This window comes from Vidua chalybeata, chromosome 2 (genome assembly GCF_026979565.1).
Source record: "Vidua chalybeata isolate OUT-0048 chromosome 2, bVidCha1 merged haplotype, whole genome shotgun sequence".
NCBI lineage: Eukaryota > Metazoa > Chordata > Aves > Passeriformes > Viduidae > Vidua > Vidua chalybeata.
In genome coordinates, this window is record NC_071531.1 from 101,460,135 (window position 1) to 101,487,530 (window position 27,396).

The following is a 27,396-nucleotide window of genomic DNA, read 5'->3' on the forward strand; positions in this document are numbered from 1 at the left end:
TACAAACCAGTGAAGTTTATTTGGCAGATATTTTACACCAGTGTTGAGGTGGGTGAAGAGGATACCAGATTTGTTTTAGAGGATCATGACAGCCATGAAGGACACAGGAAGGACACTAGTGCCAGTGAACATACATCTGATGCAAGTACAGATAAATCAAGTAAAACACAAGTGAGCTGATTATGTGTATCAGAAATAGTGAGGCCAGCAGGCCTCATTAATCATCATGTATGATGATTAATGTGTATCAGACATAGTGAGGCCAGCAGGACCAGATTGTCCCTTGTAATAGGCACTGGTGAGGTTGCACCTTGAATCCTGTGTTCAGCTTTGGGTATCTCAGTACAAGAAGAACATTGAGGTGCTGGAGCGTGTCCAGAGAAGGGCAGCAAAGATAGGGAAGGTTCTGGAGCAGATGTCTTATGAGGAGCAGCTGAGGAAAATGGGGTTGTTCAGCCCAGAGAAAAGGAAACTCAGGAGAGACCTTATTGCTCTCTACAACTGCGTGAGAGGAGGCCATAGCCACGTGGGGGTTGGACTCTTCTCCCAAGTAACCAGTAATAGGACAAGAGGAAATAGCCTCAGTTTGTGCCAGAGGAGGTTTGGTTTGAATATTAGAAAAAAAATCTTTAAGAAAGAGCTGACTAGCATTGGAAAAAGCTGTCCAGGGAGGTAGAGGTATATGTAGGTGTGGTGCTTAAGGACATGGTTTAATGCTGGACTTGGCAGTTTTGTGTTAACAGATAGACTCAATCCAAAGGTCTTTTCCACCCTTAATTAGTCTGTAATTCTAAATACACATCCCTGAGTTCCTCAGATTGTAGTATTCACTATCCAGGTACTGTCTTCTTCAGGAGGTGAGACAGCAGCAGGATCTCAATGCGTGGATTTTCTGTCTCTCTCTTCTTGAAGGGGTCATTGTCTTTGCTGAAGTGCTAACACCTGAAGTGTTAACACTATGCTAGGTACTCCCTAAATTCATTAGCTCATACACGAGCATTGTCAATGCATGCTAGGCTTTGTCAATGAATGAATACCTGTGAAGCCAGTGAAACCCCAGTGTCTGGTCATCTTACTAATTCTGTAAGAAAGTTTTGTATCAATAGCAACGATAACCATATAGTTATATTACACACATATTGTTATATATCAACAATATTGTTATACTTCATGTAACAATATTGTTTTGGCATTTAATTCCTGAACATTTGACTTCATGCAGTTCAGGCAATTCTGCCATATTAGTTTACTGTAGCATTTTTAGTTCTTCTAGAGTTAAAAGAAGTAACAATTACAGAAATCAAATAAAAACAACCCTCCTGCCTCAAAGTCCAAGTAATGCATCATCAGAAGAGCAGAGATGCCCCTACCACTCAGACAGACAACATGAGTGAACCAGTTCAGTCTCTTTTCAGTGGATTTCACAACTATTTTTGTCAGCAGAAGAATACTGGGGGTTCCAGTTGTGCTCAGGAGATGTAAAACAGTGGTCATGGTCCTTTCAGCCTCTGTCTTAACCTCATCCTTCATTACTATTGAAAAATAATGAAAGACAATGCAGTCATTGGTCACAGCCAGCAGACCTTCATGAGAGAAAAGTCACATTTATCAGACCTACCTTCCTTTTATGACAAGGTAATTCACCTTATTGATCAAGGGAAGCCCGTTGATGTAATATTTTTGGATTTCAGTAAAGCTTTTAATACTGTCTCTCACAGGAGATAAAATGCTGGATAAAATGTCCCGTTCCCATCTGGGGTTCCACAGGGCTCCATCCTTGGCCCGGTGCTCTTCAACATCTTCATAAATGACTTGGACACAGGATTAGAAGGGATACTAAGCAAGCTCTTAGAGGAGTTGTTGACTCCCTTGAGGGCAGGGAGGCCCTGCAGAGAGACCTTGACAAATCAGAGAGATGGGCAATCATCACCCACATGAAATTTAACAAAGAAAAGTGCTGGATTCTGCACCTGGAATGGGGCAACCCTGGATGTGCAGAGAAACTGAGGAATGAGAGGCTGGAGAGCAGTGCCATGGAAAGGGACCTGGGGGTCCTGGGCTATGGCAAGTTGAACATGAGTCAGCAGTGCCCTGGCAGCCAGGAGGGCCAACGCTGTCCTGGGGGCATCAGGCAGAGCATCACCAGTGGGCAAGGGAGGGGATTGTCCTGCTCTGCTCTGAACTTGGGCGGCCCCACTTCAAGTGCTGAGGGCAATTCTGGGTGCTACAATATATGAAAAACATTAAACTGTTTGAGAGTGTCCAAAGGAAGGCCACGAGAATGGTGAAGGGCCTTGAGAGGAAGCCATATGAGGAGCAGCTGAGGTGACTTGGTCTGTTCGGACTGGAGGAGACTGAGGGGATCCCTGGCTGCAGTTACAGCTTCCTTGTGAGGGGAAGAGGAGGGGCAGGCACTGATTTCTTCTCTGTGATAGCAGTGACAGGACCCCAGGGAACAGCCTGAAGCTGTGTCAGAGGAGGTTTAGTTTGGATATCAGGAAAAGGTTCTTCAGCCAGTTGTTGGGCACTGGGACAGCCTCCCCAGGGAACTGATCACAGCCTGACAAGAGTTCAAGACAAGGGTTTGGACAACCCTCTCAGGCACATGGTATGACACTTGGGAATATTCTGTGCAGGGCAGGTAGTTGGACTTGATGATCCCTGAGGGTCCTTTCTAACCTAGTTTGTGATTCTTTGATAACTTTTTACTCTCACCCAACATCCATGTAATGGTTTAATGCTCCCCTGCCTCCTTCCCCTTCAAGTTCCTTGCACTTAATTCACCATTTTCTAACTGTCCCTTTAGGCTTGGCTCCTGATCCCTCTGCTCTGAAGAAGCACAGAAAGTACATCAGAGAGTGTCTTTGCAGTGCTCTCTGGCCACGAAGGAGAAATAAGAGGGGGAAGTCTGGTTCAACTAGTGCAGTCTTCCAGTAGATCATCCTTCATATAAACAGAATATGTTGACCTACCTGTTAAACTATTACATATTTCCCCAGTTTTCAGAAGCTCATGATTCACTTATACAAAAAAAAAAAAAAAAAAAAAAAAGGATGTAATCAAAAAAACATCTTTCTGAAACCAGAATGACTCTCTTAGCAGAACTCTACTCCTTGATCTAAAAGTGAAGTATGAAGTACCTAATTTTAGAACTGTTTTCATGTGGGCAAAACCAGATGCAGATTTATCAGGCAGGACAAAAGTTTTAATCTTTATTCTCCACTTTCCAGTAACAACAGGGAAAGCAGTAAGCATTTCCTTCATGTCATGTGGCTGCTCAGCCATGCAGCTTCCAAGTCACATAGGGGTTATAGCTGCTCCTGAGTAAAACATTCTGTTTTCTTTTTTGAAAAGTGGCTAAGCTATTTTTGTTTAAGTTTTCAAAAGAAGTGTTCTGCCTGCGGCAGAAATCCAGCATGAAAAATTTCTGCCCAAATTATTAAAGAATGGTGGAGTAACAAACTACTGAAAACAGATGGAGTTTGGCATAAGAAATTACAGATGCCATCATTCATGGCCTTTATATTCTCTAAGCATTTATACCATAACACATATTCAAATGTGCACTACCACTCAGCAGAGTTCTCACTTCTCTTACCTTCTGTGTTCCTTAAAAAAAAAAAAAATACAGACTTTCTGGCAGTAATACTGATCTTCAAGAAATGTACTTCCAAGTAGCTAGAGGATATTAGGTCAACCTTCCACTCACCAATAAGGTGGCGAGAACCTCCTTACCTCAACGTCATTATTTCTTACAAAAATCAATAATGACTTTATTCTTACTCACTGTTTTAATTCAGTGTAACATTGCAAACAGCACAGAAAAACACAGAGACAGAGGGGTCTGAACAGATACCAAGAAAGCTAAAAGAGTGGATTTTAATAGAGTGGGTTTTAATTTCTTGAAAGAAGTTGCCAAAAAAACAGATAGCAAAAATCTTTCAATTCTTAACAAGAAAGGTAGTAATTATACATTCTGGGGTGGGAAATCTATCATAAACACCATTTGTAGAATGAATTATAGCACGAACTCTTGCTTATATTATAAGAGTTCAGAGCAAAGAGGTGGATATTCTAACAACCACTGGATACAGAGAAAGACATAATGAATGAAAGTCAGTTTAGCAAGAACTAGGAGATAAGACACTTTACATTAGAACTTTCATATCTTACTGGTGGATCCATTTATTTTTTAATATCAACTTGGATTAAACAAGGGGACAAATTTAGGATTCAAGTCAACAAAGAAACAGGTACATTTCCATTTCTATTTGCTTTATATTGTTACAAATCAAGTTCATACAAGAGAATCACCTTCTGGTATATCAGATTCACTATAGTGAATTAGAGTGTCCCTATGGAAATAATAGTTATATTTGTTCAAAATTGATACACAGTAAGTCTGGCTCTCTCTACATCTACTATTTACGGCACCTACAGCTAATTTGGGAGAACAACTCTAAGTTTTAATCCAAGGAAACTAATTTTGCCTAACTGAAATAATACAGAAGTATCCTCTTCATCTCAGGAAAATTAATGGTAAGGAAGGCCTGCACTAATAGCTCAACTTTCTCTGTTAGTATCACTAGATGGAATCCACACTACTAAGGAATGATATGAATTCTAAGAGACTTCCCTTTTTTGTTTCTTCACATTCTCTGGACATAGTTTCAAAGGACTTTAATGTTAGACTTACCCTTTAGACAAAGCTTTAACAGTAAATGAAGACTGACTTACTCCTATTACTGTAGTCCAGCCAGACCATTTCAGTAAAATTCAGGCCTCAGTGCATTCAGTAGGAGATTTCCTATGAAGTTCAGATGAAGCCAGGATTTCATCTCAGCTTCTCTCTTCTGCTGTAGAACTGACTACAACTAGGCAGAGATGATGCATTGTTCTTTACAGTCTGTACCTGTGTCTAATTTAGTCTTGCAGCTAGAGCTACACAGCAAAGTACTTGACAGCTACTAGAGACAACAGTCTGGAAACTGTCAACTCAGAGGGATGCTTTTAGAGCTCTCACTCTTTGGAGTGAGTTCTTTTCTGTTTAATCAAAGGAAAAGTATTTTTGTTAAGAAACCTGACATTCCAAATAAGAGTGCTGTTAAGTCAGGGAATGAAAATATGAAATTGCTGTTTGTTACCGGTGCTGTAAATCTTGCTGCAAGCCTTCACAAGCACACAAGATGCAGACTGCTAAATCCTTCCACTTCATGACAGCACCGAACCACTGACGGAATCACGCTTTCCACAGAGGGGATTGAGCAAGTACCAGATATGTAAAGCCTGTATGCATCACTTATGATTAGCAAGTGAGGCGGATGCCATACTCAAGCAATAATGTAATATTGTACAGCCAGATAAATGTCACACATATACAAGAAAAAGCTTGATTCTATGCATTCACACTATTACGTTAAATTTTGAGTGCTGTCAGGACTGAGTGTATAGCCTAAAAACAGTGCAACATTCAAGTTGTGCATCTAAGTGTTTGTGTATACATGTATACATGCAACAAAATTACCATATCCATAATTATGCACAGGGATAACAATGTTTCCATTATATCTTTCACAGCAACAGTTTGAAAATCACTAAGTATAGTTTTCTCTTGCTGCAGATGGAAAGTTGGAGGCTGAAATCCAGGCTGAATTTGAAGTTTTTGAAAAGTTGATTAATTCAGATTTTTAAGACAATGCTTTAAAAAGCAAAACATTTTATAGATACATGACTCAGAAAGGGCTGAAATTTAAAGCATTTAGCTTGACAGGTGCATATACATACACACACAGAGGTAAAAGGAGGCTTTGGACATTCACAGTGTGAAAGTACTGTGAAAACACTGTGAATCTGTACAAAACTGAAATGTCTCCTTATTTTCAGCATAGCATAAACCTATTTAGCATTCAGGCGATGCATTTAACCGCTTGCGTATCTGTTGCTATTTATTCTTTTTTATATAGCTATGACAAAGAAGAAAAATGTAGTCTTTGAATTTAATATCCCAGATTGCTAAGATATATTCATAAACCATTCCACTGTTATTTTGCCTCACTGGCCTTCTAGTTTGTTCCAACAGACCTTCTTGCTGCTTAGCCTATCTTTAGCCTCCAGCATTTGTGATCTTCAGTTTACAAGAAATTAGGGCAATATCCATAAAAGGATATTTCAATTTAGTTTATCCTGCCTTAGACCCAGAAAACAGGTTCACAGACCTATATTGGGTACTAAGAATAGAAATTATACCTAACTAATACCCTAGCCAACAGGAAATGCTGAAGATCATGAAATTTCTGCTCTTGTAAGTGTTTAATGCACCTAACACTGAGCTGCAGAAACGTCTAGGACGAGACCAACATTCCTAGTTAGTAATGTCTTATGGGGGCTTAGAAGTCTAGCTTGTCTATGTTTCAACTGATGCTTAGCCCCCACTTTAATGACTTTCCTTTGGGATAATTATTCAGTGCTTGAAACAAGCAGGAAATGGGAGGTTTACGGAAGCAAAATCCTCCAGGCTGAGAAAGCCAGAACCTGAAGTACAGCTGATAAAGGTGGTGGCTTCATTCTGGCTTCTACTTCCACAAAGGTCCCTCACCGTCTTTCTACAGGTGCCGAGATCCAAGTCTCAACTGGATTTTCCTTGGAATTAGGCTTAGTTATCGTGAAAGCTTCAGCCTTCCACAAATTATTCTAAAATTTACTCCTGAGCTTTTACTTAAATCCAAGAGTATTACCTTTAGCTGGAATAAGTCAGTTTTGAAGTCTATTTCTGCAACGCGACCTTTTACAAAAATCTCACATCTAAGCCAAACGTCACTCCGGAGTAACTCAAATTCCTCCTGAAGTACGAAATGCCTGGATCCCGAGAACGCAGGCAAGGGGCGGCACTGGGGCAGGAGGGCCGCGAGAGACCAGAGGTGGAGAACCTTCGGCGCACGAACCCGCCGCGGCCCGCGCCTGGCTCTCCGGGCCCTTTCAAACGCTTCCAGCTGTGGAGTTCAGCCCCCTCTTATAGAAAGAAAACACGCTGTCCTCGCAGCTGACCCCGCGCTCTCCCGAGGGGCCGCCCCGGGCTGTGGGGCCACGGCCCCGCTCCCGCAGGTCCCCGCTCCCGGCGGCACCGGCCCGCGCCCGCCCGGCCCCGGTTTCCGGCGGGACTTTGTGCGGCTGCGCTTCCCTTCCCCCGCGCTCGGCCGGGCCGCGGCGGTGCCGGTCTCCCTGCCCTGGCTGTGCCCGTCTCCCCGCGGTCTCCATGCCGTCGCGGGTGCTGTGCCTGGGCGGCGGGGCCAGGGGTCCCGCTGCGCGCAGGGTCCGCCTGCTCCTGCGGCAGGTGGTGGGCGGCGGCGCGGCCGCGGCGCGGTACGGCCGCTCCGAGGTCAGGGCGCTGCACAGCTCAGGTAACCCACCCCGGCCCCCGGGTGTCTCGACCCCCGCTGCCTTCCCCCGGCTGCCACGGCCCCGGCGCTGCCACCGCGCCGTGGGGAGGCCAGGCCGGCAGGCAGGTTCCGCCTTGCGAGCTGCGGGCTTATCCAGGCTGCGCTGCCGCCCCTGTGTCTCAGTGTTCGTGAGTGCGGGGGCTCCGGAGAAGGACAAGGGAGCTGGCGAAAGGTCTGGAGTGCAGGTCCCATGAAGGCGCTGGGGTTGTTTGGCCTGGAGAAGAGGAGGCTCGGGGGGACCTCATGTCTCTCTATAACTCCCTGAAAGGAGGGTGTAGCCAGGTGGGGGTCGCTCTCTTCTGCCAGGTAACAACTGACAGGATAAGAGGGCATAGCCTCCAGCTGCACCAAGGGTGATTTAGGTTGCACTTTAGGAAGGATTTCTTCACAGGAGGGGTGATTAAGTATTGTAATGGACTTCCCAGGGACGTGGTGGGGTCACCATCCCTGGAGGTGTTTAAGGAATGACTGCACGTGGCACTCGGTCCCACGGTCTGGTTGACATGGTGGTGTTTGGTCATAGGTTGGACTCAGAGGTCTTTTCCAACCTGGCACGAAGGGAAAGGGCAGAGTTCAGTCACAGGCTTGCAGGGACACTTGCTGTGGCTCGGGACAGCTCCTGGGCCAAGTGCTTCAGCCACAGTGAGGCAGGGGGCAGCCCTGCAGCTCCTGCCTGTGAGAACCACCCTGCTCTGCAGAGCGTCTGTCACATCTTGCCATGCTTTCTGTTCCTGCATCACATGGCTTCCTCTTTCGGCTGGGGCAGAGCCTCAGTGTTCGTGTCGGGGGCTGCCAAGGCTGGTGCGTGTTCAGACAGTGTTCTGTGCCGGCAGCATGTGGTGATGAGATAGAGGGTTGACCTTGAGCCTGCAGATGCCACGAAGGATGACCTGAACTGCCCTGGAATATCCTCTGGTGACCTTTGAGACAGGTGATGGGCCTGTGCAGAGTCGAAGTGGTGTCAGGAAAGGGTGACATACGCCTGTGGTAACTTACACTTCTCAGGGTAAATGCCAAAAGCAACAAAGCTCCTAAGTACAGAGTGAGTGATGGGTAGTGATCTGCAAATGGTGCTGATGGGGGAGTACTTGCTCAAGCTCTTAATTGCACTCCTTCAATCCCACTTATCTCCATTTAAATATTTTTCAATCTGTTTATTAGTTAACCAATTCATTTCTTTGTTCAGTTTCTGAAAAGTTACTCAAGAAGGAAGTCATTGAGGGATCGATAGCCATAAAATTCCTTCAAGAATTAGTGAATAGATAATATCTTATTTGTGAAAAGTACTAAAAAGACTAGAGTTATTTGTATATTTATATTTAAGAGTTATTTGTATATAAAAGACTAGTTGGGGTTGTTTAACCTGGACAAAAGGAGACTCAGGGATGACCTTATCATTCTCTACAACTCCCTGAAAGGTGGCTGCAGTCAGGTGGGGGTTGCTCTCTTTCTCCAAGCTGCAACTGACAGAACTAGAGGACAGAGTCTCAAGCTGTGTCAAGGGAAATATAGGTTGAATGTTAGGAAATTTTTTTTCACAGAAAGAGTGATAAAGTACTGGAATGGCCTGCCGGGGGAGGTGGTGGAGTGACCACCCCTGGATGTGTTTAAAAAAAGACTGGATGTGGCACTCGGTGCCATGGTTTAGTTGAGGTATTAGGGCATGGGTTCAACTTTGATCTTGAAGGTCTCTTCCAACCTTGTGATTCTGTGACTTTTATTAATATAAAACAAAGTAGCATGAATGAAAACAAGTCAACAATGAAGTGAGTCAAGTAGAACAAACACCTGAAGAAGGTAGCTCAGCACTTTTCAGCCCTTTGTTGGGAAGAGTAACCTTAAGAAAAAAAAAGAAATTCAGTAGTGTAAAGTGGTAGCAAATGCATCATTGCTAAAAATATTTCATCACTTTAAATGTGCTGTGGAATGCAACTGAGTTTAAGTCAGTGGTATTTGTGAATACACTCTGTATATATGTGACTAGTAGGAGTATTCACAGTTACAATCAATGATGGTAGGAATTTTGGTAGGCAGATTTAAGTCTCAAAGCACTAGAGAATCTTGTAGATAATATTAGGGATATTTGCCCTCCTGACACCTGAGACATCACATTCTTTGTAGTGCTTCCCATTTTTTCTGTGAATTTGGCTCAGAAGCTGATTTTATTGAGAATGTAAAGAGTTTATATAGGGTTTACTTATATGACACATATAGGATTCTATTTTTGGTAACAATTTCCCATTGGTAACACATTCTTCATTACATCAGTTACCTGGTAATCATTACAAAGTTTCACAACATGTCTCTTAACCACTTCCACCCCAGGGAGCAGTTATCTGTGTCTGTCTCTCCCATGGTTTCTGCTTTATTAGGCCTAAGATACCAGGCTCCTTTATCAATTCCATTGTACTCTCTGTCTTACTCTCCATATTTGGGACCTTGATGTTTAGAATACTGTTTTTTTCCCTATTTTATTTTGTATGTGTTTTTCAAATGAATTTTTGAAATGTTTCCGTGTCCTCTTGCAGACCCTAACATTTTTTTTAGGATACTGAAGTTACAAAGGATGATCTGAATTTTTTTGTGCCATGTGTGTTTTTGCTCTTTCTGTGCAGCTGCTGTAGTTACAGTTCTTGTTGTAAGAGGTGTTGAGGTTTCATAAATAAATAAACAAAACGTGTCTTAAAAGTCTGGAAGCTGTTAACACTCAACCAAACAGCAAATTGTTGTGTACCCAGTAATTTGGATGTGACGTCCCTGCCAGGTCAGGGTTGAAATCCCTAACAGGATTTACTGTCTGTCCTGGTACCTTTTGAGTATAAGGGAGCAACTGTTGCCTGATGTTGTGCTGCTACATGTGAAGAAGCCATCCTTCTTAGCTTTTCAGCTCAGTCTTTGCAAAGTGAACGTGGCTTGCTGGTTCACTGGGGGCTACGAAGGAATCACTAAAGCTGTCAAGTGGTAAAGCTTAAGAGAAGTCTCAAAAGTAAAAGAGACTGCAGGACAAAAGGGTGATGGGAATGTCTAGGAAGGGGTTGCACAACTTAATTAACGAGGGAAACAATTCATAGCAGCAAGTGTTGTAGAAGGCTGACTGTCAGAATCCTTTTTAATGCAGGTTTCATGTCTCCTTGTCGCCCGTCAAGTCAGGGATGGGAACAAAAGACTTCAGTCTTCAGAAGGTGAACAGAAGGTGTTTAATAGAAATTAGCACATCTTTTATAACCTGACTCGCTAAGCTGAGACTTGATTTGGCCTAAAGCAAAAACCTCTCACGCTATTGGTGAACTAAGAGTAGCACACTCTGGAAAATCATATCTATAAACAACCTAGAAAGAGGGATAATAATTGTTTTAATTCTTTCTCTGAGCTTTCTCACAGCTTCCCAGGAAAATCCTGGGAGAGGTATGTCTCTATCTGTTCAGAGGATATGTGATTACCACATTTCCTTCTAAAAGACTAAAAAGTATTAAGTTTTTGTAGACTGTAGATTTTTGTAGACTTGTGATGAATTAGTTTAAATGGACTATGAGCTGGATAAAATGGAGTTCTATGTAACTCAGTTCAGAATTATTTAATTATTTTAATCTGTATGTAATGTTAATGTTTTTAAAAAGTTGACAGAATACACAATATTGGAGCTGCTTTAAGGGATTACAGGGAACAAACACTAAATTTGAAGAGCTGGAAAAATAAAAACCATTGCCAATCAGATAGTACTGGCAAAGGAAGGTCTCTTGTGTGCTTTGCTGCTCAGTGTACATAAAATAACTTATGCTTTGTCACTTGTGTAGACCAAAATATGTACTAGCTACATTTGCTGTTTTCTGTAGCATTGCCTGTCCAGGTTCACTTCCTCTACTTTCCTTATGTGAAATTTTTGGTCATTTCCAGTTCCTAATCAAACTTGTGTTTACAACCTAGAAGATCTCAGTAGTACATACAAGTGTACTTGTATGTATATCTGCTGAGTAAAACACAGTCACTTGTGAAAATTGCATCATACTTCAGAATCCTGTAATGTTAATCATCATTGTTCAGGATCTAAATGATTGTGGTAAAAATCGATAATCTGAAAGAAGGCTATGAATTTGTGTGTTTGTAAGTGGGTTTTTTTTTCCAGGTTTGTCATTTTCAAAAGATTAAAGATTTGGTTGATGATGGATGTAAATGATTTCTGGCACATTGCCTTTTCCAGTTTTACCTCTATCATTATCTTTGTTGAGGTTCACTTGTTGACAGCTGTGTGTTTCTGACAATATATTTTTTCACTGGCAAAACCTATTTTTAGAGAGACTTCATTCTTTCTTCTTTCTCATGACATTCCTATAATTGTTCATTGCCTCCGTAGTTGTACTTAGGGGACTGCATTGTGGTGACTGAAATGATTCCAGGGATTTGATTTATGGTGAGCCTTGTGTACGGTTGTTGCGTCAGCACAACTCAGAAGGCAGCAAATGGGGATGGGAATTTTCAAAGCCAGTTGTCTGAAAGTTTGCAGAGTTATGCCTGGGTTATTTCAAATTATTCTAACATTCAGAAAAGAAAAGGTTCATGGTAAAAAAAAAAAATAGTGTATTTTATTAGACATGCAGATGTAGCTGGAACAAAGGGGTAAAATGTCAGGTCAGTTTCTGTAAGGCTTCACTTTTGGTATATGACTGGATGTCAGTAAATAGTTTCTGAGTGTTAGTATTTGCCTGTTGTTTGAAATTTTATTTTTTCTGTTAAACAACTGTTACAAGCCCGATATGTGTTGATGTGTTCTACAAGTTGTGCCCAGCTTAATGTGTAAGATTTAAGTTGTAGCTGCTTGGCATACTCGGGGACTCAGGATAGTTGTAGGCAATGCCATAGCTAATTTTAAAGCTGTTTTGTCACTTTTGGATAGCTTTTCAGTAAATGTAAAATTTCAAAAGCATTTATGTTGCTTTTCAGTTGCAGATTCTTTTTGATTGAAATTCATTTTTGAAATTATGCTGATGTACTTGTTATCTAAGCTCAGTTTAGAATGGATAGTCTGGTTTTTCTCCACTGAGCAAAATGTAGGTCAGAAACCTTTGTACAGTTTGAAAACGCTCTGAGCTAATTTTTCACAAAAGTAGCACTGGCTACAGAAGATTTGAAAGGGAATACTGGCGATGTGGTGGGCATCTGTCACTGTGTGACTAAGAGGAGCTGGTGGATAACACTTTCTACAGACAGCTAGCAGTAGCCTCCCACTCATGAGCTTTTGTGCTCACGGGGGATTTCAGCCATGCAGACATCAGCTAGGAGGGCAATCTGGCATTATGCGTGCACTCTTGCTACTTCCTAGGCTGTGCTGGTAAAAATTTTGTAACTCAGATGCCAGAGTCAGGGTTAACTCTTCACTTTGTCTGCTGCTTTCAAGTAGGGAAGAGCTGTGACCAGTTTGGTCACAGGGAGCAACCCGGATCTCAGTGACTGCAGCGTGACTGAGTTGCACGTCTGAAGGAAGGCTGGGAAGGTGAGCAGCACAATTAAGATCTTGGACTTGAGGACTGCAAGCTTTCACTTTCAGGAGATTGGTAGGTGGAATCCTTTGGATAACAACCATGAAGATGGAAGGTACACAGGAGAGCTTGAAAATTTTTAATGAAAACTTAATGGCAGCTCAGGAATGAACCATTCAGCAGTAGCAGAAGGCCTTTTTGGCCAAGCAGAGAACTTCTCAATGACCTAAAACACAAAAGGGGAACATATGAAAGTGCAAGTAAGGACAGAAGTGTAAAAGTGCAATTTAGTATGTAGGGACAAAATCCCTACCATCTTGCCAGAGTGCAGACATTTAATCCAGAAGGATCCTGATGAACATGACAACAGAAACCTCAGAAAGTTTAGGAAGTAGGAAGGTCTGCCAGTGGACTAAAGTGTTGCTGGGAAGGGACTGGCTGAGTAACAGCTTTGGTGAAGAGGCTGTGGGATTGCAGTGACATCTGGTTGAATACAGCAGGAGAGTAGATTGGGTAGAGTGGCTGTGGAACATCCGTCCTTGAAGGTTTTTGAAATTCAGTCAGAGCCACAGCTATTCAGATCTCATCTTGGTGGTAAACTGATGTTGAGGTTGAAGATGACCACTGTTTCTGGAGTGTTTAGATGTATGATGAAATGAGCAGTTTACCACCTCTCTCACAGGTAAATGTATTATGAAGAGATATTCTGGAATTTATGAAGTCTGTGTAAGATCATCGTGGTAGTAAACATTTAAAATTGACTTTTCACCACATAAGACTTCTATAATTGAGCATTATCAGACTCCCTACTTTCAGGGTATTGGCCCAAACAAATAATAGCTGTTGCTAGGTAAAGACTGTATGCTTCCTGTGTGGCTGGATGATAGAATCACACAACATACTGAGTTGGAAGGGACCATCAAGGTTCATTGTGTCCAACTCCTAGCTCTGTGCAGGACACCTCAAGAGTCACACCATGTGCCTGAAGGGCATTGTCCAAATGTTTCTTGAGCTCTGTCAGCTTTGGTGCTATGATCACTTCCCTGGCAAGCATGTTCCAGGATTCAAACACCCTCTGGGTGAAAAGCCTTTTCCTAATATTCAGCCTAAATCTCCCCGACACAGCTTCAGGCTATTTCCCCAAGTCTTATCACTGGTCACCAGAGAGCAAAGACCAATGTCAGATAAGATTGTGTGTTCACGTTGTTGATCTTCTACTAATTGTAAAAATGTTATCTTTCTGGAGTAAATACCAAGATTTTGGTTTCATACCACCTTGGACTGTAACCAGCAAAGACACTCATTAGCCAGCCCAAAACAGACAATTGAAAAATCTAATGTTAGCTTCAAACCTGAAAATTAAAACAATAGGTCTAAAAAGAACATTGAGTCGAGATTGAGTAATATTCAAAGTTTATATTTGAAACAGTTGTTTTGGATTTTTAGCGGGAAAAATTTCCTTTTGCCCATAAAAAAGCAGAACTTTAGTGTTTTATTTTGCTTAGCTCAGAGATAGGTTTTGTTGTGTAAACATTTCATCTATTTCAGTCAGCAGCAGCTGTCAGACTGCATGCAGCATCCTGTTAACAGGAGCTGAACTCCACCTCTACTATGTGTGAAGACACTGGTGGTCAAGGAACAAACTTAAACCTTGTGAGTGCAGGGAATAGGTTTCTGTCCCTCATATTCATGTGTTTGAGAGGTTTCCAATATTGATATGAGGTGCAGAATAGGTAACAGTGTTGCTCAATTAATGTAGTATTTGCAGCCATAATGATGCTATGAAATGTAAAAAAGAAGTAAGTTACAGGGCTGCCTTTTTTTTTTTTCCCTCCCTGAATAGTGTATTTGGTAAATTTAAGGAAAAAGAATAAACCTGGAAAGTATAATTTCTGTTTCTTCAAAATAAGTCAGCTCTTCAAGGATAGTAAGAGCTGGCACTCTTCTATGTTTCTTTATGGACGTGTGCTGGATAAATACCAGTTCAAAGCATAATTTTTTCCCCTCCTTCACTTTAGAATGAAATTATGACCTTGAAATATGTATTTGAATATAATATAGATTTCAGTCTTTAACAGGTGTGGTTTTATCACATAGAAATTATTATTAGCAGAGCTTAGCACCTTCACAGTTCTAATATGTTCTTGCTGTTGCAGGCTCTTGAAACCAGATGGATGGTCTGTGTACAAGTGAATGTGCAATATACCAAGGAGAGTGTGTTAATCTCACCTATTTTCATGACTGAAGAAGCCAGAAGGCAATAAAATCAACAACCTAAAAACATAATGTTCCTGAAGCTTCATTCTAGTGTCTTTCAAAAACACAGATAATACAAATATGATTTACACATGAGATTGGAACTGTTTGTGTTGTGTACTCAAAAACCTAAATACATGTATAGATCTCTTCAGGTTGTTTTCTTTTACAGTAGGATTTTGTAATTTCTTTATTTTAAAATAGCCTTTTCAAATGTATTAGTTTTATTATTTTTTATTGATGTGTTATTTTACAGAAAAATGGCAAGTAGAAGAAAACTTCTTTCTATTTTGTAAGTTCTTATTGTGTAGTTGATATGCAATCTGTTTATGCATGACTAGTGTTGATGTAAATAATTTAAATAGCAGTGGCTTTTTCTTTTCAGCATACATGAATAAATAGTAGGATTAGGGAATAGTCTCCTCCTGGGAGGTGGAGAGGTGAGGAAGGACAGTTGGTGTACTTACTAGCTTTTAAGATCAGTCAAACCTGCCAAGTGCATAGTGAGACTGCATGTTCAGGAAGCCTTCTCACTGAGATTGTAACATCGCATCATCCACAGTGGGTCAGAACAAAGGTCCATCAAACCTACTGTTCCATATTGGCCAACAGTGAGTAGGAGATGCTGGGAAGAATAAAAGCACAGGGTGTTCATGCAGGGGTGCCCTGCCAAAGTGCCTTCCCAGCCTCCGGCTGCCTCCTCTGCAGCTTGGGGGCTTGGAGCTGGAGATGCTGCCCTTCTGTTCAGACTGAGTAGAAGAAATAGGCCTGCTTATTTGAAGAGCTCTTCTCGGTTACTGTAAAAAACAGATACAGACAATAATATTTCTTCTGTCTAAAATGTAGGTCTAAAGAAGAGAGCATATCATTCAGTGCTCTGCAATTACTGGGTAGCTATATGTCCATGTATGCATTTCTATAATGCCAGAGGTGCAATTCACACCTAGAAAGAACTCATTGCATGTACTGGGGCTGTTTTCATATCTGATTGGTTTTTTTTTTGTTTGTTTTTTTTTGTTTGTTTTTTTTGTTTGTTTTGTTTTTTTTGTTTGTTTGTTTGTTTTTCTTTTTTCCAGGGAGTCTCTTCAGGGTTGTGTTACTAGTTTCAATCTTTATGTGTTGCCAATTTTTTACCCCTACTGCATAGGTTCTCAAAAGACCTCCTGTGTCTGTATCCCATCTGCCTTGTGAATGCGATGCCCCCTTTACCTTTTGGGTTCTGGCCAACGTGGCTCTTGTTTTATTTCACCATCCATGTTTTTTATGTATATTATGCACTGCTTGTATCCCACTGTTTTCCCCAAAGACTCTGGTATCTAAGGTTACTGTTTCTCTGTGGGAGACAAGAAAGCAGAAGCACATCTTCATTGCTTGCCCAAGCAAGCCTGATACAGCCTACAAAGTCTCCATCACAAAATCCTGTGGATATAGCTCTTGTCCACAATAGTGTGGGAGTAGCTTGTGGAATGGGTTGGAGTATATGTGGGCAGTTCCATAATTTGCCATGTAGTCAAACAATTTGGGATACATGTTCTCAAATTACTGATTTTGGTACTGATACTGGTTTTGCTGATTTAACGCCACCATTTTACCAAGCAGGCTGTTATCAGTTCCTTGCCAGCTGGTGAAACACTAGAAAGAGCCTGTCCAGGATGACATCTCTGTTCAAAGGGTTTGGAAGTGCAGTGGAAATGGAGTAACCGAACATTAGTTTTTAAACAACTACAGAAGAAACAAATTGAGATGAGAAAATGTAGCCCAGGTGGAAGTGCGTGATAAGATTAGTGGGCTAATCCTCCCTGTGCTCATTTAGCTAGGAAAATAGACTTTGCTGTCTTGGTTTATTATTGCTTAAGGTTCTATTAAACACTGCTAATATTTTTGCTTTTTGGACAGATGCAAGCTGGAGACAACATTTGTCTCCAGGCAGCAACACACAATTAAAAGCTGAATACCCTGTGTGCTCAGCTCTCACCACATCTTACATACAGTTCTCTCCCAGTCCATTTTTCATTAAAGGGTCCATTTTTTGTAGGGTCCATTGATGTCCAAAATACTATTGGGATTTTTGAACATGGTTAGATATGTTGATCAAGGGTTAGCCTGATATGAACTGACATAAATACCACCAGAAGTGATGTATTTTTCACCTAGATGAAACTTGGTTTTGATTTGTTTGGGTTTTTTTTTTTAAGAAGCGTAGGAAATCAACTAAGGCTTTTGAGTACTGTGCTAATAAACTAAGTAATTGGAATTCTATCCTGTAGATGTTATCATCATCTCAACGTATTAGAAAAGTTTGACATCTTGTTGTTTTGGCATCTTGGCCCTACTGGGTTTTGGAAGACTGTGTATGCATGAAATGGTATTTACTATTGAGCTGAGGTGATTTCAGCTAGGAGCTAATTAATCATATACTCTTGTCTCATTGCATTTTGGCTGGGGAATTCTGAGAAAATAAACTGTCACTAATTTCTTAGGGATATGTAAAGCAACCTGCTCTTTTTAGAATGTTAAAATTGTTCCAGGCTGAGCTAATGAGAGAGAGATGTCAACTTTTGCAGGAAGCAGTGGGCTCCTAGGGCGTTTTCATCAACTTGGAGGCATTTTCATAGAACCATAGATGAATAGAGTATGCTGAGCTGGAAGATACCCACAAGGATCATCAGCTCCTGGCCCTGCACAGGAATTTGCTCCAAGAATCCCACCATGTGCTTGAGAGCATTAGCCAAACGCTTCCTGAGCTCTGTCAGGCTGTGACCACTTCCCTGGGGAGCCTCTTCCAGTCCCCAACCATACTCTTGGTTGAAAAGCCTTTTCCTAAATCTCCCGATACAGCTTCATGCCTCCCTGGTCAGCAAAGAGAAGAGATCAGTTCTTGCCCCTGCCCTTCCCCTCATGTGGAAGCTGCAGACCACAATGAGGTCTCCTCTCATTCTCCTCTTCTCCAGGCTGAACAAGCCATGTGACCTCAGCCACTCTTCATATGGCTTCCCCTCATCCCATCACCATGGGTAGCCCAGATTAAAAAGGTGTGGTGGCAGAGATGTTGGTGCCCTGCCATGATCCCTATTAGCTGTTCCCGGTGAGAAAGGGTGAGCTTGGAACTGCAGTAGAAGAAAGGGAAAGGCAGGTGATGCTTAGTCAGTAAAATAGTTTTTCTTACTTTAAAACTCAAAGAAACAGGCAAAACACTGGGATAGCCAAAGACTAGATTTTAGTCCCTGCAGTTCTATGTCTATGGTTCAGTGACTTTAATTTCTGTAAGAGTTCCCAGAGTCAGGACTAGGGCTCTAAACTATGGCAGGACTTTCTTTTGGACTGTGTTTGAATGCTTCAGGCTGGAGAGTGCACAGTACTCTTTGGTGCTTTTAAAATGAAAATTCAGCAAGGGCCAGAAAAGGAGCTAAAGCTCTAGACAGCTGCCTAATTGTTAGCTTAGCCCAGCTCTGTTTGGAACGATTCTACTTCTGGGCTCTTGCACAATCAAAGAAGGATGTTTAGTTCTAGCATGGTGAGTGGGGACTGCTTGGTTCTGCTTGCCCTGAGAACCAGGGATGAATCCTTGTCTGCCTTTTGTGGCAGTACTCTCTCCCACTTTCTGGCAAGCTATTGGAGCACTGTATTGCTCCAACTGTATTCTTGTACAATACATATTTATATTGTGTTGCATAAAATGTGGGAATGATCACCATACTACCTTTTGCCAATATTTTAGGGAAGAATGGAGGGCTGATTATTTAGACTTCAGAACCAATGTAAAGACCCATGTGCAGGCATGTATGTCAGGCTGTGAATCCCAGTCTCTGAATTCAAGTCAAGCCCTTCAATTTAGCAGGAAATCAGCTATAAGCCTTTCTTCACTGCTTCCTGTTTGTTACTGTAAGTGATTCTACTCTGGCTATTATAAGTCTAGTAATTTCCCATGAATTGTGTGAGCTGTTTCAGAACCTGGGAATTCTCAGTCCTGTGAGATGAGCAGTAACATCTGGGAATGCTGGAAGAGTACTGCATTTGAGTGTAAAACTAGAGTCATGGCTGACTGAAAGGAGAACTACTGCATGCGTGGGAGGAGTTTTAGTTGCCTCTTTTAATTTGGGCAAGCTGCTTCTCCAGCACCTCCCTTTCTGGTTCCAGCATTGGTCTTCCAAACGGTTTGGTTTCTTTCATGATGCTGGTGAGAGGCAACTGTAGATTGGGTCCTCTTGGATGGAATAGGACAAGGGGGAGGTCTACAAGAGGATTGGATCCCTGTGTAATCTTATTTGTGGGCTCTGTACTTTCTGCATCTCACTTCTGAGAAAAGAATAAACACATGAGACAGTTCCAAAACTTGGCCTCAGTTCATGGAAAGGAGGTGTAATCAGTATTGTGGCAAAACTATACCCCTATGCAGCAGTCTTACTCCATCCTCATGCATGCACTACAGTGCAGTGGAACTGGTGTTATCTTTGGCAACAGTAATGGGAAAAATGCCATTTTGCTAGAGTCATCTTAATTTCATGGTCTTAATACTTGTGAACTCATTTGTGGGGCCCAAATTCTTGAAGAAAATAAACTTTGGTGTTCTTACTAATCCAAACCTCATTTTCCTGGGTTTGGGGCATTGTGCTATTTTTTAGTGTGACTACTGCTGTGTCAGTGCTTGCCCATTTCTGTACTGCAAACTAGATTTCACTTTTGATTTCCATGAGAAAGTGCACAGGGCATGCCCTGCAATTTAATTCAAGCCTGTGGTTGCAGAAAGATAGATAAGACAGGCAGGTCCTAGTGAAGAGACCATTAAGTAAAATGGCCAAATGCTTTCTGTTTGTTTGAAACTAGAGCAAGAAGTGCTTGAGACCACTCAAACTTTGGAAAGGTGCCAGGTTCTGCAGCTGTATAGTCAGGGAGTGCAGGAAGGGCCCACTGGCACTTTGTGCCTCCAACAGATACTGTTCCAGGCTGCTTGAAAACTCATCATCACCCCTACAAGTGTGTGTCACTGATAGCTCTACAGGCAAACATGCTAAAGTCTTCATTTCAGTAAGTCAACAATGGTAGCTGGAATTGTGTTCTACACTGGGCTTGATTTCCATTGCTCCCAACAGCTTAAGGTTCTAAGAGCAGCCATAAAAGAAAAAACAGGAAAAAGTAATATTAATTACATGTAAATTGTCCAGGTACCTGACCTACTGAAAAGCAGCAGAGCCTAAGTAGTAAACGCAAACACATTAGAGTTTAGAGTTGTGAACATACAGTCAGCCTCACCACAGTAGGCCTATGATTTAAACTTTAAGGACATTAAATACTTTAAAGTATCTAAGTATGTAAGAACTAAAAAAACTTATTTTCTTTATTTTAGGTGATACTGTCACTATTGGAGATGTGTCTTTTAAACTCAAAACACCGAAGAACCCAGAACTTGTTCCACAGAACTACAGTAAGGATCTGCTTTCCTTTTGAAGGAGTTTCAAGGCTTTATTAAAAAAAATTCTACTCACTCAGTCATCTCACTGACTTTACTAAAATGATCTAAGAAATATATTTGGAAGAAGCACGCAATTTGCGGGAGGCTGTCCTTGCTTAGTTCATTACTGTATCTCTGGTTCAGCTGCTTGTATAGGAATCTTAACTTTGAATTTAACTTGTCCCATTAGTCAATGGGACAGTAAGAGAATCATTTGTGTATGTTTAATTATTTTGTACAAAAGGGTTCTTATCCAGGGATTACTTCTAAGAATAATCTCAAGTTGTTTGGTTATAAAACTGTGGCCATTTAGAATTATCATTCAATTGCGATACGATTATAGGTCCTAGGAGTTTGCAGGTGGATGGTGGCTTTTTACTGTGATATTTAGTATTCCCAGATTATCACACAATTGTTGTCAGCAAACATACAGGTCTTTGTGATCCATCAAGTCAATAAGGAGTCAGTTGTATAGTCATGAAAAATGCTGTCAAATGGAAAATACACAGACAACTATGCACATTAACAACACACACACATGTACCTAAAATTGATTCACATTATCATTTGATACCTTGTTACAGACATCACAGGTTTGCAGCATCCTTATTTCCTGAGTTTTTCATGGAGAATACGTGCTTCTTGAGTTTTTCCTTTTGCACCATGGATCACAAGTATATCATGTTTGCATTGTGGCTTTTCTCAGTACACAGGCCAGATGCTTCCTGAAGATCCAAAATGATCAGTTGCCATTTGTTCAGTACTTTCACATTTAGGCTGCTGGATATCCAGAATGCAAGTTGAAAAACATCCACTAACAACTGATTTTTCCACTCAGATAAATTTGCAGACCAAAACCAAGCACGTGTGGCATTCTAAAAGGGAAGTCTTATACTACTGTTTACACAGTGGCAAGCACTGAGAACTCCTAATGTGTGTCATTGCACAGTTCTATAGGTGGAAAGTGGGTGTAATCATTGACTTCAAGTGAATTTGCTTTCCAGGACCATGTCTAAATTCATTCCATGACATTTTGAATCAAGAAAACTCCTGGGGCACTGGTCTTTTCGCTTGTTTTGTTTTGTTTATTTTACAGAAGGATGGCATTGATAATATCAACAATAGACTTGCCACTGCACAGCTGGCAATATAAAAAGTTTATATTGTTTTCTTAGGTAATAGTGCTGCAGTTCATCAGACTGGCTTTAGGTGGTCCTACTTGAGCAGGAAGGTTGCACAAGCTGGCATCAAGAGGTCCCTTCCACCTCAACTATTCTGTGTTTCTGTGATTCCTGATTTTGTAATAACTGGGACAGTAGACTGTTAATATTGACATATTCAGATAATTGTTTCTTACCTCTGTTTTGTCACACAACATTTTGTGTGAAATATTTTCCCTTGGAGAGGTGTAGCAGAAATACAGAAACATAGAACAGTTTTGGTTGGAAGGGGACCTTTAAAGGTCATTTAGTCCAACTGCCCCTGCAAAGAGCAGGGACATCTTCAGCTAGATCAAGTTGTTAAGGGGGCAATATTAAGGGGAAGATTTTGTTTGCTTTAACTATTTGACTGGTGTGAAAAATGCCAGTGGTCTGGTGGGCCAGATCACTGATCTGGACTGTGGGCTGATGAAATCTCATAACTCAGTAGCATCATGCTGTCACTTTCCTACCAGGTGATGAAAGGTACCAAAAATTTCCAGTGCCCTGTGCCAGCCCTTGTTACATGGTAGTCTATGAGGAAAGGGTTTCTGGTTTAGACTGTAATGACACATCCCATTCCTCGTGAGTTCCCTGGGAATGCAGCCAAACAGTTGAGAAATGTTGCACAGTATCATTGCTTTTTACAGCTCCTTAAATAATAGATTTTTGCTTTTCACTGTTTTTTTTGTATGTTGCTTCTCTCACTTTGATCATCAAGGACATCAGTTGTCTATGCTAATCCATTTCACTTACTTATAATTTTGGTAGATTGATTTGCTGTCTCATTTTCTGTGCTGTACCAAATGTGTTAATTATAACAATGCTTTACCACATTTAACTATTTAACAATGCTTTTCCACTATTACATATTTTGTTCAATCTGCACTTTTCAGCAAGTTAAATGTTAGCTCTAAGTTATTTTAACAGCATCTCTTTCAGTTCTTTGGACTGAGAAGGTAAGAGAATTATGAAAGCATTTGGTAGAATCAAAGGAGAGATTTTTCTATTTACTGACTATAAGAAGGAAAAAGTGGTTGAAAATTGATAGTGAAAAGTTATTAAGCTTGGAACTGTTCAGAATAATGAGATCTTGGCTAAAATCTGATACCATGTAATAATAATGTTATTGTTACTAACATAAGTCTGATACCAAGTAACAATAACACTTATTACAACATATGTATTATTAGTAGTTTCTCTCTTTAAAAAAAAATTAATAATCATGACTGAAAGGAGCCTGTGTCATGCTTGGGATACTGTTGTTCATCAGTAGTCATGTACTGTAAGTAGGCTTACTTAAGGTACAAAATTTTGCTTGTAAACCTAAGTATCAAATGTGTTGAAATTAAGTAAGGTAGAATACTGAGGTATTTCATAGCAGAAAATCTATTTCAAATATTTGAACACAGTTTCTTTGTATATTTAAACTTAGGAATTTTTTTAAGCCTTAGTGTTTAAGTTCTTTGGTTATATTACTATGGAGAACAAAGATATATTCCTATAGTGGAGTTAAGTAGATTGTATTGACTTCATGTTGATAATCATCTTGTGAGATATTTAGAGAGTGTATATGCATTACTTAACAGATTCTTTTCTTCTTTTAAGAGTACTTCTGTTTTGCTGGATGAATGACTGCTGTAGATACAAGTGTTTTGGTGTAAACCAAATGGAAGTAATTGCATGTTTATACTAATTTATAAACTAAATTATCATATATTTTGAAAATTTATTTTAGTAGTTAATATTAAATTTAAATTAAAAATGTATTTACCTGATTCTTTTAAACTAAAACTAGAAATAATTAGATAATTTTCTCAGGTGGGAAATATCCCTGAGATACAAGGTCTCTGCCATTGTAATGTTTGTAGTGGGGTAAGAACTAGCAGGAAGGAATTGAAGCAATTGCAGTTCATTTACTAGTATTGCATATGATATTGTTTTCTGTCTTATCATTTGTGTGAAGTACAATGTTTTTGCTTTTGTTCTTCTGCCAGATAAAAGCCTTGTTAAAATGTGGTGATGTTGAAAGTGCATATCTATAATTTGCAGCACATTTTAGGTATATTTTAACATATGCTAAACTCAGCATTGTTTTCTAGGCTCAAAAATAGCCTTAAAAATCTAAAAAAATCATAATGCAGTAAAGAATGTAAAAGTATAAGTACCTACAAAACTTTACATTTGTCATTTTGTCACATAATTGATACCAAAATATTTCTTCATGGTACCAAATTAGACTGATTTTTAACTTCTTTATTGCACCTTATTACATTTTGCTGAAATGGATAGGATAGGTATTGTTGCTTGCCCTATGTTTCCATGCCTTTGCTTTTCAGGTTTTTTGCTAGGTCCCTAGCAAGTTCTCTATGAAATGCTCCATTTTGTGTGTTAATCTGAAATATTAATTTGTTTTGCTGTTGTTGGCAAATGGCTTTTTCTTGGAAGACGATAATTAAAGGTACATAAAATCTGAGTTCTTTTTGTAAGTGACAAATAAAAATGAGTCATGCACAGGGGAATTTTTATTAATGGGATTTCTGTTATAACTGTGTCTGACACATTCTACAAAGAGGGCACTTATTTTTGCACTGCTTGTTCTTTTATCAGTAAAAATAAGCCCTACATTTTAAGTCTCACCATGTCTGAAAGCATGATTGTTTCTTTAATTATACTTTGGAGAAACTTTGTAGGACTTTCTGTGATAGTTTAGATCTAAAATTGAATTGCAAGAATGTACTCTTTTATTGGGGGGGGTGGGTGGTTCATGGCAGTGTACTGTTTTCCTTAATGGTTTCTGGAAATGTTATGAAAATGACAATGTACTTGACATTTTAGCTGTTTATTAATCTTGACAAAACGATTCCTAACACAGCTCTTCCAGGACATTTTGTTCAATGATGGCAAATCCTCATTAGGGCAGGAAAATGGATGTTCTTTTGCAACAGGACTTTGCTGCTCTGTGAAGGTCCAAGTGCATTTGAGAGTTTACATGCAACTGCATTGAATTGTGGAAGAATAATTTCAAACAGTGTCATTTTTGCCAGATGTCCTCAATCTGAGCACACCCCCAGAGTGTGATCAGAAGTGATATGTGTGTGTACAAGGGATTAAGTGATGAATTTTGTTAGGGTTCTTTTTTTCAGTTGAAATATATGAAACAGTAATTATTGTGAGGAATTCAAACAGAATGCTTCTGCATGTAATAATCTCCGTCCTCACAGGATCGTATGTGCCACATATTGAAGCTGGGACTGGTGTATGTTCAGTTTTTGCTCAGATTTTCATTGGAATGTGTGCTCATTCTTTTTTGTGTTAACTTTACATCTGAGTGTCAGAGTGCAACACTTTCTGGAGACAGGTTGTATTGCAGGATGACTGTAATTTGATGCTAACAAACACTTAATTCATTTCTTAGTTCCTAGCCTCAGGGAAGGTGTCTGCTGTCAGAAATGATGATTATTTCAACAGTTTGAGTTTTCATGTAGGCTTTCAACTGTTCTGCTGTTTGGGTGTTACCACCCCATCCAGAATCTGAAATAGTGGGCTTTTTGTCAGTGGAGCTCTGGACATTATTATCTCTATTTTGTCTGTACTGAAAGTGAGGCACAGGCATACATAAGGACATGGAAACCTACAGAGAAAGTCTAGATGGAGCTCAGGAAGCTGTCTGCACTGTTCCTTGTGCGTCAAAGCTAAGTCAGCTGAATCCAAACCACTCCTGAGAGATGTTTGTCCTCCTTGTTATTAAAATGTGCTCATGATGTAGATTTCAGAACTTCTCTGCATGCTTTGCTCCAGTAATTAAGGATTCTTTTGTGACAAAAGCTTGTTGAAATTCTTCATTTAAGTTTTTTTGGGCACACTTTTAGTTGCCAGGGGTTTATTCTACCTGGCATAGCCTTGATGCAGAGAAATTTTTTTCTTTATGGTGGTGCTGTCTTGCATATTGGAAAACAGTTATTTCTTTTCTAGACTCAATTCAAATATCTTATGATAATTTTTCTTGGTTTTTATCCTAGATTCTCTCATATTTTTTGGTGCTGGCCTGAGCTGTTGTGCTCAAAAGCAGATGCACTATGTCCCTCCAGTTGGAGTCTGAGCTATGGATAACTGCTCTGACTATGTATTTTTCTGAGCAGTACCTCCAGCTAGGAATAGTTTCACTTATTCCATGTTTGTGTCACAGGGAGAAACTTAGTCTTCAGAATCCCATTCAGGGTTTCTTCCAGAAAGCTATTTGGTTTTACATGTTTCCTTTATATTATCTTTCAATTTCTCTTCCATGGAGAATATGATTTATCTGTGTAGAACTAACACCTTCCTGTGAAGTAATCAACTCAGAGGAATTGATAAATGACTTTGCAGTCTCATCCAAGAAGTAACTTCTCCCTTTCTAAACCCCTGCAAAAACTTGCAACTTGTTTCCTTAACACCGCAAGACCAAAATTTTTTGGAATGAAGAGTGCTCCCATGAAAATTTTATGAGGAAAAATAGTATTCCAGTGAAAACTGTCTGTGATGTAACCACATTATGAGACTGAAAACTCTTTGGGTTCTGTGCATAAAATGGGAAGAACAGCAATGTTTTATTTGCTAAATAGCAGCAGCCAAAAGCAGACCACATAGCAGTGCCTCCCTCTCTACCTTGGTTATGCTGCCTCCTTCACCCTGTCCTGGCCAACTCATTCTCTTTCCTCATTGTCCCCTAGCCTGAACAAGCCGCAAAGTAAGTCTCAGTGAGCTCATTTAAAAAGTAAAATAAAAATTCCCTTTTTGAAATGTATTTATGTTTTTAGACAAAGACCTCCTTCCTTGTTCCTTCTCCCTTAGCTGTATTTTACAGCTGCTGCTCACTGTGTTGGATGTACTGCAGACAGCCATGGACAGCTACAGGACCCCTTGGTATTCAGATGGGAGGGACATCTTGTTCCTGTCATTAATTTTTAGCTCTCCTGAAACAAGGAGCCATTTTCAGACTTGGAGCGTGCCTTGTAGTTAAAGTTCAGGGTATGCAGAGGTCTTTTTTATTCTGCTGAAATTATGTATATTGATTGATGTCTTCTAAGTGCCTGTTGGTTATTATGTGATTGACCAGAGTCATACAGGGACAGAAGTTCTGCTGTATTTTGTTCCACATCTGGAATAGGTATTCTTGGGAATCAGTTTACCTAACTGTCTGAACAGTGGGAAGAGTTACACATCTCCTTTATTTATGGGATTTCTTCTGTAGGTGGGACACAAGGACTTGCCAGCAGATAATGTCTGGTATCTCCAATGAATCTTACAGCTTCAGTGAGTGTGCCAAGAATTGAAGTATGAGTGAAATGGAATATTTCTGAGGCTAGCACAGCCATTTCAATCTTGGCTTTATCAAAAGCTGATTTGTGGATCAAACAAGAGCAGCTGCTGCGTTTGCTTCAAAATCTGTCTAAAACATTTTCTACTTTTCTTTTTTGGGTATTTCTCTGTTCAGCTTCAGCTGCTCACTTTACTAAATGTTTGTGCAGATTCTGCTAGGTGCAGATTCTGCTTATCACTTATCACGAGTCAATAGAATGCAATTTCTTTTGCTGTCTGTC

General features: G+C 40.4%; 1 protein-coding gene across 2 annotated transcripts in view; it reads left to right on the forward strand.

Moving 5' to 3' along the window:
- The first annotated feature begins 7,229 nt into the window (after positions 1–7,229).
- The window catches only part of VWA8 (von Willebrand factor A domain containing 8), a 180,126-nt gene continuing 159,959 nt past the window's right edge, over positions 7,230–27,396 (forward strand). For both annotated transcript variants that reach the window (XM_053934989.1, XM_053934990.1), the window contains exons 1-2: positions 7,230–7,397; positions 20,511–20,588. In XM_053934989.1, the coding sequence (XP_053790964.1) occupies positions 7,253–7,397; positions 20,511–20,588 (223 nt within the window). In that variant the 5' untranslated portion in view covers positions 7,230–7,252. The remainder of the gene's footprint in view (positions 7,398–20,510; positions 20,589–27,396) is intronic.